At 37.5% G+C, this 12,062-nt stretch overlaps 1 protein-coding gene across 5 annotated transcripts in view; it reads right to left on the reverse strand.

Moving 5' to 3' along the window:
* Window positions 1-12,062, reverse strand: part of LOC127541237 (UDP-glucuronosyltransferase 2A1-like) — a 157,129-nt gene that overhangs the window by 64,421 nt on the left and 80,646 nt on the right. The window contains exon 1 of one of the 5 annotated variants that reach the window (XM_051966455.1): window positions 8,844-10,783. The exons of 3 other annotated variants lie outside the window; for them this stretch is intronic. In XM_051966455.1, the coding sequence (XP_051822415.1) occupies window positions 8,844-9,567 (724 nt within the window). In that variant the 5' untranslated portion in view covers window positions 9,568-10,783. Of the gene's footprint in view, window positions 1-355; window positions 2,024-8,843; window positions 10,784-12,062 lie in introns of those variants that run through there. One more of the 5 variants, XM_051966451.1, reaches the window with a different exon arrangement.

Consider the following 12,062-nt stretch of genomic DNA (forward strand, 5'->3'; position numbering starts at 1 on the left):
TAATCATATTTGTTCAACATATTGTCCCAGATGTACTCATAAGACTCAATATTTTATTATATTTCAATATCTATATTAAACAATCCAAACAAAACAAAACAAAATGATATCCTTAGCTAGATTAAAGAGTTTCTGGCAATGGCAACTAGAATACGGAAAACTTTTACTTTAGAAAACCAAATGGCAATGACAGATCTTACCAGCTTAGAAAAATCAGGAAAACATCAAAGGAGGGAAAGGGCATGAAAGGGAAGTAAATCTATTGCTCCCATGATTCACACCAAGATGCATAACGATGTCAGAGCATTATTGAACAGGTTTGACATGAAAACCAATGAAGAAACCACAGGCTTACCTAGCACATCACTGTAAAACTGGTCCCAATCCTTCACATCAAAATTCTGGAACCAAAAGTCAAAGTAAATGTAGAAAAGCATATTTTTCACCCTCTCCATAAAGGTCATCTTGTCAGTCAATATTGTCATGGCGACAGGCACATAAGAAGGAGGGGATGGGAGTCCTCCACAGTATATTTCATAGTAATTGCCCATGCTGAAGCGTAAACTATAGATGAAGGGTATTCCGAGTATCTCTGCTATGAGCTCAGCACAAGGACACATAGCGTCAGAAATAACCACTTCATATCTGCCTTTCTTCAATTTCTCCATAAGGTCTTTGTTCAGAACGGCGCTCTCACACTGGTGTTTCACCAGCCTTGAATACTGGAAAAATATGTCTTGCATGGCTGCACCATACTTCAGTGGTGGAAGTTTTCGCCATTCATTACTCCAAAGTGTGACAAAGTTTTCAAAAAAATTAGCCAAATCCTCTTGATTTATCCTCACAGGGAAAACCTCAGCATGGAGCCTGGATGAATTACTGGGATCAACAAAAACAGTAGCTGAAGGTGTCAGCACAGTCACCTCATGGCCCCTCTCTAGGAGCCCATCCAACATGGCCTTTAGATTGATCCAGTGACTATACTCCATTGGCCATACCAGGACCTTCCCACAAAACGCACAGCTAAAGCAAGACAGCTGCAGCAGCCAAAGAGCTGAAATCCACTTGTCAGACCTCATGGTTATTCCTGCTTTACAAACTACTGAGCTCTTTCCATCATGAGTCTCTGCTTATATTGATTATTGTAAATAAGATGGTTAAAATTTAACTTATATCTCTCAATTCCTTATCCAAATAAGGAACCTTTAGTTAGGTTTTTTTTTTTTTTTTTTTTGTTATCATAGCTTTTATTTACAAGTTATATGCATGGGTAATTTTTCAGCATTGACAATTGACAAACCTTTTGTTCCAATTTTTCCCCTCCTTCTCCCTCCCCCTCCCCCAAATGGCACATTGACTAATACATGTTAAATATGTTATAGCATAAATTATATACAATACAAGTATACATGTCCTAACAGTTATTTTGCTGTACAAAAAGAATTGGACTTTGAAATAGTGTACAATTAGCCTGTGAAGGAAATCAAAAATGCAGGCGGACAAAAATATAGGCATTGGGAATTTCATGTAGTGATTCATAGTCATCTCGCAGAGTTCTTTTGCTGGGTGTAGCTGGTTCAGTTCATTACTGCTCTATTGGAACTGATTTGGTTCATCTCATTGCTGGAGATGGCCATGTCCATCAGAATTGATCATCATATAGTATTGTTGTTGAAGTATATAATGATGTACTGATCCTGCTCATTTCACTCAGCATTAGTTCATGTAAGTCTCTCCAGGCTTTTCTGAAATCATTCTGCTGGTCATTTCTTACTGAACAATAATATTCCATAATATTTATACACCACAATTTATTCAGCCCTTCTCCAATTGATGGGCATCCATTCATTTTCCAGTTTCTAGCCACTACAAACAGGGCAACCACAAACATTTTGGCACATACAGGTCCCTTTCCCTTCTTTAGTATCTCTTTGGGATATAAGCCCAGTAGAAACACTGCTGGATCAAAGGGTATGCACACTTTGATAACTTTTTGATCATAGTTCCAAATTGCTCTCCAGAATGGCAAATGTATTCACAATTCCACCAACAATATATCAGTGTCCCAGTTTTCCCACATCCCCTCAAACATTACGCATTATCTTTCCCTTTCATTCTAGCCAATCTGACAGGTGTGTAATAGTATCTCAGAGTTGTCTTAATTTGCATTTCTCTGATTAATAATGACTTGGAGCACCTTTTCATATGCCTAGAAATAGTTTCATTTTCTTCGTCTGAGAATTGTCTGTTCATATCCTTTGACCATTTGTCAATTGGAGAATGGCTTGATTTCTTATAAATTATAGTCAATTTCTCTATATATTTTGGAAATGAGGCTTTTATCAGAACCTTTGACTGTAAAAATGTTTTCCCATTTTATTGCTTCCCTTCTAATCTTGGCTGCATTAGTTTTGTTTGTACAAAAACTTTTCAATTTGATATAATCAAAATTTTCTATTGTGTGATCAATAATGATCTCTAATTCTTCTTTGGTCATAAATTCTTTCCTCTTCCACAGGTCTGAGAGAACCTTTAGTTTCAAGATAGGACATAAAGAGGTCTTGAGTAGGGACGGAGTCAATGAATATAAGGCATAGCTTTAATGTAAATGGGGGCTACTCAGCTGGTATTAAAGTCTCCCATTTGCACAAAGTCTAAGAGCCTTATTGTTGATTGGTAATTTAACCAGAGACCATAGAAGACTTTAATTGCTCTGCTTTAAATACCAACACTATATAGATGTTAATACTATTTCATTCTTTAAAGATATGAAGATTTTATTCTGAAATAAATTCAATGTATCTTAAATCTCTTTGCCATTGCATCTCAAGATCATCTATCTTAAAACCAGTGTCCTCCCAGTTGTCTCTGGAAAAGTGAGTAATTAATTGCCAGTGGTAACCAGAGCAAACTGGTCTTCAATTTATGGATGGCTGAACCCAAACTGAGTAGGCTAGAGACAAGAACAGTCAGGAATCAAAAAAGAAGCTTAATTTGAAAGTGAAAGAAGCAGCTTGCAGGTAAGGGGGGAAATTAGACATTGTACCACAGCCCTGCCCCTTGTGGGAGGACCTGAGGCAGTGTGGGGAGATCTCCATACTCATATCAATGGTTGCTCAATGAATTGTAGCTTTGATATTGAGGGGTAACAGCTACAATCCGACAAATTTGACTTGTATCAAGTTTTCATCCCCAGAACTTGTCCAAGCTAAGAGAACATTTAGTACTAGTCAAAGTCAATCAATAATTATCTGATTTTCCCAGAATTTAAGATTATTTTGAGGGTGAATTCAAAGGAGTCTTGTTATACCAGTCCCAAGACACAGACTGCTTATTGGGTATTAGATCTGGAAAACAGACTGTCTCTTAATATCTTAACATCAGGTCATCCCTCAGCTGATCTTGCTGAGTTGTGTGGTAGTGATCACAAGGAGTCCAATTTCAGATCCTATTTGAGGAGTTTCCATTGAAAGAACTTCCTAAACCTCTCTAATTCTTTTCAAATGGCTTTTCAAATCAGAGTCTGATATTCTTCCTAGTGATTATTATGCTGTGTTTATGGACTACTGTGACCTGGGATATAATAGTTTCCATGATTGAAAGAAAGAGGACCAGACTCTTCTGAACATCCCAAATGATCTCATTAACAATACTCTCTTGTTCTAGCAGTACTTGATATTCTGGCAGAAATTTCTACAATTTAGCTTAATGTTGTTGAGTTTTCAGATACTTTTGAATGGCACTCATACTGTTGGAAATGATCATATTGGTTCACATTTCTTGTTCTACTGTATTTACCCCTACCCAGAAGTCCAGAACCCCTTTAGGGTTTAGAGTTGTATGCCTAAAAATTTAAGGTGATGTTTCCAGATACTTTAAAATGCCAAGGAGTCTTAAAAAAATTCACAAAAACCATCTGCTAATGCATGTTCACACAGAATGGTCTTAAGAATGCAGTTGAACCATTCTACTAGCCATCTTGTGTCTGTAGATGATAGAAGGATAATATCACAAATAATCTGAAGATCTGCAACAGATACTCAAAGAGATGACATATAAAGCCCTATTTTTCATAACTTTGGTATGGCTTTTCAGCTGATCTGATCTGAATCAATATTTATCAACTTTTCAAAAAATAAATAAAAACAGGAAAAGAAAAACAGAAAAGGAATACTAACAAAAGAAAACATTGCCATATACCCAGCAGTACACTGGGGAGAACTGAAAATATATAATCACAAATTACAAGTTCAAGAAAGTATATGTATATATTAGTAGAAGAACTTCATGAGTCTATCTTTGCTTTACTTCCTTGTAAATTGTTCTTTTGTTCTCTACTGAACACCTTTTTGACTTTATTCCTTTTTTCTCCTTTCTTCCCCCTATCTACCTCGAACCAGGCTATGGTTATGAAAGGATATATTTATGTATACATCTGTCAATTTGTACCTACACATACAAACACATAGAGAAACATTCCTCCCCAAACTACAGACACATATTTCGTATTCCTGCTGACACTTTGCTTTAATTCTGCTCCTTAACTTGCCTTGCTATGACTTAAGCTTCCAACACCTATGGATTCTTCCACTATCTTCTTCCTTCACCCTTTGCTTCCCTTACCTCCTTATTTTTTTGTCAATTTTGGAGGGTACCATGTCCTTCATGTATATATGTAGTGTTGCCTCTTTAATCCATTTCTAATGTGAATAGGTTTTTGAAACTTCAAGCCCACCTTCCCCCGCTAATGCTTCCCTGCAAGTCATTTGTATACTATGATTACTATTGTTATCTTAACTCTGTCTCAATATTTCTTTTGATCTACCCTAATTTTGATGTCAGAGTTAAACATATGGTTTATATTTCCCATGTAAAAAAAAAAAGAATTTGTCCATCTGAGTTGCTTGAAATTGATCTTTGATATTGTTCTTATGTGTTAAATTTTCTATTAAGTTGGGTTTGTCAATAGAAAGCCCTGAAAATCTACAATTTCACTGAATATCCATTTTTTCTCATTCAGTATGAGTTAATTTTGCTGAATATGATATTTTGACCACAAGCCTAATTCTTTTGATCATTGGTAGTTATGATTCCAGGACATGTGATCTTTTATTGTAGCTGCTAAGTCTTATACAATTCTCATTGCAGCTTCAGTATATTTTAATGTTTTTTCTTGATTCTTGCAAAATTTTCTCTTTGATCTGGGGATTTTGAAATTTGTCAATAATATTCCTATGTGTTTTCCACAGATGATCTCACTGAGGGGATGATCAGTGGATTTTTTTTCCATTTCTAATTTCCTTTCATATTCTATAACTGCAGGACAATTTTCTTGGATTTTTTCTTGCATTATTGCATCGATTCTTTTTTTTTTAAATCACAACTTTCAGGCAGTCCAATTATTCTTATATTTTTTCTTCTTGATTTTTCTCCACATCTGTTTTTTTTAATGTCTCACATACTGTTCTATTTTTTCATTCTTTATAATCTGTTATTTCTTGGTCTTTCATAGGTTTACTGGTTCCCTCTTGCGCAATTCTAATTTTCAAAGAGTTATTTTTATCTTTGAGACTTTGTTCTATAATATTTCAGTTTCCCTGCCTCAGTTTCCTTGGTGGCCAACTCCCTTTACTTACCCCATTAAGACTGAGAGAATTGGGGCCTCAAAGCTCTCACTACTCTCCCATTCTAAAGAGTCATAAAACTCCAAATGGCTTATCTCAAATACCTTATTATCTCCTGCCTCAGACTTCAGTTTTCTGTTGACCATGTTTTTGACCCCCAACCTATCAGAATTAAAAAGTTATGGCCCTTTTCTCGAATTTCCAGTCTCCCAGTGTTCTGCTTCTCCTTTCCCCCCCTCTTCCCCCCTTCCCTACCCCCTTTCTCTCCTCCCCTTTCTTTCCTTGATAGCTGGAGCCCTATAAAATTCTCTGGAATTACTTGCTTGATGCTGGATGTTTTGAGACAAGAGTCCCATCCAGCCCACTGGCTATGGCTAGTCCCAATTCTCCACTATTAAAATATTAAAAACCTAATCTCTGTCTTCCTTCAGTTTCTCTGCTATTACATTTCCTCTTTTTCTAATTGGTTAACATTATTTTCATAATCTTGTTTTTCTTGGATGGCTTTTATTTTTTTAAGATTTTTTTCCCCATGCCTCATTTGATTTCTAAATTCCTTTGAGTTCTTCTATAAATTCTCTCTGGGCATGGAGCCATTTCACCATTACTCTTTGGGGTAGAAGATTTTTTTTTTTTTTACTTCAGTGTCCTCCTCTGAATAAGAATCCCAGTTTTTCCTTTCTCATAATAAGGAGGGTCTCTAGGGGGTTCATTTTTAAACACAAGCATTATTAATATAAGCACCTCTAATCCAGAGATGGGGGGATGGTGCCTCAAGCTTCCCCTCAGGTCTCCACTTTGACCAGGAACCCCAAACCAAGAGCTCCACTCTCCTTCAACTGATCACAGCCAGCAGTGTCCCTACCCCCCAGCTTCTGCACTTCCTGGGTGCTTCTCCCTCAGGGCTGTGACTCAGCACCATAGTGGGTCCTAAGATTCCCAAACAGTTGAGGTTCACTTTGTTCAGGACTCAGATCCAGATTCTCCAAAAGTGAAAGTCTTTTTGGTTTCTGCTGAAGTTCCAGCAACACCACAGCCAGAGGGCTCCCCACTTAGAGCCAAGTGTTTGCACTTGGCTAGCTAGCAAGGAGGTATTTGCACTTCAGACAGGTTAATCCCCAGGCTGGGGTCTTCCTTCAGATATTCTTGGGTTGTATCAGGAGGACCTGTTCTACCCAAAGTCTTCTTGATTTTTCACCAGTCTATGTTCAGAACTCTGAGGCACAATTTTTTTCTGTATGTAGGGGAAATCAAGAAAGCTTACAATTTACCAATGTACTGTGCCATTTTTCCAGAATCCTCATTTATGAATTTGTTCATCTAAATTATTTCTTCCAGGGGATAGAAGGAGTTTTCTCTTGTTTGATGATAGATTTTTACTCCAAAATCCTGATATCTCTTTCTTGTGGTAGGAAAGTTGAATAACCAAATTTTATGGATATGGAATCTCACCTAGCTTCATGTTCTTCAATAACCCTTATGTTTTTCATCTGTTTGGTAGGCAGTTTTGCACAGAATTCTAAAATATTAGGAGATACCCTGTTTTCCAGAGTTAAGACCCAGCAGGCAGTTGGTGCTTTGAGCTTGGCAAAAATCCTTTACACACTTTCTCTTAGGATGATCTTACCACCTGGGAAAATCATATAATTGTTGTATGGCTTTGACTAGCACCAAGTGTTCTCTGATCTTGGATAAGTTCTGTGCATGTAGCCTTGAGTCAAATGATTCAAATGGCTTTTTTAGCCTGTAAAACAATTTCCTCATCATTTTTTTTTCACTGTCAGGTACTAACAAGGGGCAAAATTTCCCAATTTGTTGTGAAGTCACTGCCAGGTTCTGGGAAAACATTTAGAGTTTATCTAAACAAGTACTTGAAATAGGAATTCTGCAATCTGGGGTAGTTTAGAATTGCTTGGGCAGTTTCTCTCTATCAATAAGAATATAAGGTACTTCATGAACAACATATATGTCTCCACAGATATCAGTACAACATGGCCTAACTCTGCCTGATAGCAACCTCCTTACTGCTCACTTCTGAAGTGAAAATAGTCTCCCTGTCCACTGACCTCCTTTTTGCCAAACCTAATAAGCTGAAGGCTCTTTTTGTCTTCTTTGACCTTGAAAAATATACCTTTTCAAACCTCTCTTGACTGATCCATTTTTATCCTATTGTTGCTGAGATGTAGCAGTATATATGGTACCCTCACCAGCCACTGCTTGAAGTTTTTCAAATTATACTGTCTCTTGGAGCCCAGAATGCTAATTTAGATTAGAGAGGATGCATTCTGGGTTTGCATTCTGAATCTACAAGTCAATATGACTAGAATGAACAAATCAGATCAGATTATTTTAAAGACCATCAGATATTAAGATATTCCTTTTCATTATCCAAGGGGAGAAAAGGGAAGAGAAGGGAAGAGAAAGGAAGGCAAAAGAGGGGAAGGGAAGGGAAGGGAAGAGAGGGGAGGGTTAGGGAGGAAAAACGAAGAGGAAAGGAGGAGAGGGGAAATCCCAACTCGGGCCACAAAGAATTGGACATGAATAAAATGATTAAACAACAAACATAGGAACTGCTTCTAGAAGATTTATAATCTCTTCCTCCCCAACAATCACAGTTATTAAGGACCTCAAAAAATAAGATCTCATTTCCAAAATCTTATCAGATTGTTCAATATGACACCTGGATTTTTTTTTTTTTTATCAGTAGCCATAACATTAAAGAGGATGCATTATCATTTGCTTTGTCAATATCCTCTCCATCTCTCAATCCCACAAGGATCATGGGGAGGGACTCTCAGACTTTCAACTCAAACTTTCTACATGTATTTTTTCCCATTAATACACTCCTAGAAAAGGTTGTCTTTCTTTTCTATTTATCCTCCAGAACACAGCAGTGTTTTGCACATTAGCTGTGCTTAACAAATGCTTTTACACTCATTCCTTGCCTTTTTATTCTTGTTACCCCGCTTTTCTGTTTTGACTAAAGATTCAAACTTCAGATTACTTAGTAACTTTTAGATGGCATTTTTCAGGTTTCTTTGGAGAAGTGAATCGTTTTGTCACAAAACATTCCATTTCTGATGGCAATTTTTAAAAAAAAACCTGATTTTTTTTCCCATGACATTAAAGTCCTGCCCATTCACACCGAGATACATAAGGATGTCAGGGAATTAATGAACAGGTTTGACATGAAAACCAATGAAAAAACCACAGGCTTACCTAGCACCTCACTGTAAAACTGGTTCCACTCTTTCACACGAAAATACTGGAACCAAAAGTCAAAGTAAATGTAGAAAAGCATATTTTTCACCCTCTCCATAAAGGTCATCTTGTCAGTCAATATTGTCATGGGGACAGGCACATAGGAAGGAGGGGATGGGAGTCCTCCACAGTATTTTTCATAGTAATTGCCCATGCTGAAGCGTAAACTATAGATAAAGGGTATTCCAAGTATCTCTGCTATGAGCTCGGCACAAAGACAAACAGCGTCAGAAATAACCACTTCATATCTGCCTTTCTTCAATTTCTTCATAAGGTCTTTGTTCAGGACAGCGCTCTCACACTGGTGTTTCATCAGTCTTGAATACTGGAATGCCATGTCTTGCATGGCTGCACCATACTCCAGTAGTGAAAGTTTTCGCCATTCATTACTCCAAAGTGTGATAAAGTTTTCAAAAAATTTCACCAAATCCTCTTGTTTAGTCCTCACAGAGAAAACCTCAGCATGGAGCCTGGATGAATTACTGGGATCAACAAGAATAGTAGTTGAGGGTGTCAGCACAGTCACCTCATGGCCCCTCTCTAGGAGCTGATCCAAGATGGTCTTTAGATTGATCCAGTGACTATACTCCATTGGCCATACCAGGACCTTCCCACAAAACGCACAGCTAAAGCAAGACAGCTGCAGCAGCCAAAGAGCTGAAATCCACTTGTCAGACCTCATGGTTATTCCTGCTTTACAAACTACTGAGCTCTTTCCATCATGAGTCTCTGCTTATATTGATTATTGTAAATAAGATGGTTAAAATTTAACTTATATCTCTCAATTCCTTATCCAAATAAGGAACCTTTAGTTAGGTTTTTTTTTTTTTTTTTTTTTTTTTTTTTTTTTTTATCATAGCTTTTATTTACAAGTTATATGCATGGGTAATTTTTCAGCATTGACAATTGACAAACCTTTTGTTCCAATTTTTCCCCTCCTTTCCCCTACCCCTCCCCCAAATGGCACATTGACTAATACATGTTAAATATGTTATAGCATAAATTATATACAATACAAGTATACATGTCCTAACAGTTATTTTGCTGTACAAAAAGAATTGGACTTTGAAATAGTGTACAATTAGCCTGTGAAGGAAATCAAAAATGCAGGCGGACAAAAATATAGGCATTGGGAATTCCATGTAGTGGTTCATAGTCATCTCGCAGAGTTCTTTTGCTGGGTGTAGCTGGTTCAGTTCATTACTGCTCTATTGGAACTGATTTGGTTCATCTCATTGCTGGAGATGGCCATGTCCATCAGAATTGATCATCATATAGTATTGTTATTGAAGTATATAATGATCTCGTGGTCCTGCTTATTTCACTCAGCATTAGTTCATGTAAGTCTCTCCAGGCCTTTCTGAAATCATTCTGCTGGTCATTTTTTTACTGAACAATAATATTCCATGATATTCATATATCACAATTTATTCAACCCTTCTCCAATTGATGGGCATCCATTCATTTTCCAGCTTCTAGCCACTACAAACAGGGCTGCCACAAACATTTTGGCACATACAGGTCACTTTCCCTTCTTTAGTATTTCTTTAGAGTATAAGCCCAGTAGAAACACTGCTGGATCAAAGAGTATGCACAGTTTGATAACTTTTTGAGCATAGTTCCAAATTGCTCTCCAGAATGGCTGGATGTGTTCACAATTCCACCAACAATGTGTCAGTGTCCCTGTTTTCCCATATCCCCTCCAACATTCCACATTATCTTTCCCTTTCATTCTAGCCAATCTGACAGGTGTTGTCTTGCTTTGCATTTCTCTGATTAATAATGACTTGGAGCATCTTTTCATATCCTAGAAATAGTTTCATTTTCTTCATCTGAGAATTGTCTGTTCATATCCTTTGAGTATTTGTCAATTGGAGAATGGCTTGATTTCTTATAAATTAGAGTCAATTCTCTATATATTTTGGAAATGAGGCTTTTATCAGAACCTTTGACTGTAAAAATGTTTTCCCATTTTATTGCTTCCCTTCTAATCTTGGCTGCATTAGTTTTGTTTGTACAAAAACTTTTCAATTTGATATAATCAAAATTTTCTATTGTGTGATCAACAATGATCTCTAATTCTTCTTTGGTCATAAATTCTTTCCTCTTCCACAGGTCTGAGAGAACCTTTAGTTTCAAGATAGGACATAAAGAGGTCTTGAGTAGGGATGGAGTCAATGAATATAAGGCATAGCTTTAATGTAAATGGGGGCTACTCAGCTGGTATTAAAGTCTCCCATTTGCACAAAGTCTAAGAGCCTTATTGTTGATTGGTAATTTAACCAGAGACCATAGAAGACTTTAATTGCTCTGCTTTAAATACCAACACTATATAGATGTTAATACTATTTCATTCTTTAAAGATATGAAGATTTTATTCTGAAATAAATTCAATGTATCTTAAATCTCTTTGCCATTGCATCTCAAGAAGAGCTATCTTAAAACCAGTGTCCTCCCAGTTGTCTCTGGAAAAGTGAGTAATTAATTAATTGCCAGTGGTAACCAGAGCAGACTGGTCTCCAATTTATGGATGGCTGAACCCAAACTGAGCAGGCTAGAGACAAGAACAGTCAGGAATCCAAAAGAAGCTTAATTTGAAAGTGAAAGAAGCAGCTTGCAGATAAGGGGGGAAATTAGACATTGTACCACAGCCCTGCCCCTTGTGGGAGGACCTGAGGCAGTGTGGAGAGATCTCTATACTCATATCAATGGTTGCTCAATGAATTGTAGCTTTGATATTGAGGGATAACAGTTACAGTCTGACAAATTTGAGTTGCATGAAGTCTTCATCCCCAGAACTTGTCCAAACTAAGAAACACTGGAACTTCCAGTTAAGATGGCGGAGAGGAGGCACACAACTGCATAAGCTCCGTGCTTTCTCTCACTATCCATTTCATTACAAGCCTCTGAATTAATGCTTGACTGAAAAAAACCCCACAAATAGTTACCAAGAGAAGCCATCCTTGAGATTCGCCAAGAAAGGTCTGTCTTTACTGGAGGGCTGGGACGGTTTTAGATAGGGCGCAGGCGGCGGGCAGTGGCAGTGAGAGCACGGGAGCAGACTGGAGAGGGGGTGGGGAGTGATCGCAGCCGTCTCTGCGGGGAGAGCTTCGCTACAGGACTGGATACTTTGCTCCGGCAGCAAGTCAGCAGCCCAGCAGAGAAGCTAAAAACACC

This window comes from Antechinus flavipes, chromosome 6, assembly GCF_016432865.1.
Source record: "Antechinus flavipes isolate AdamAnt ecotype Samford, QLD, Australia chromosome 6, AdamAnt_v2, whole genome shotgun sequence".
NCBI lineage: Eukaryota > Metazoa > Chordata > Mammalia > Dasyuromorphia > Dasyuridae > Antechinus > Antechinus flavipes.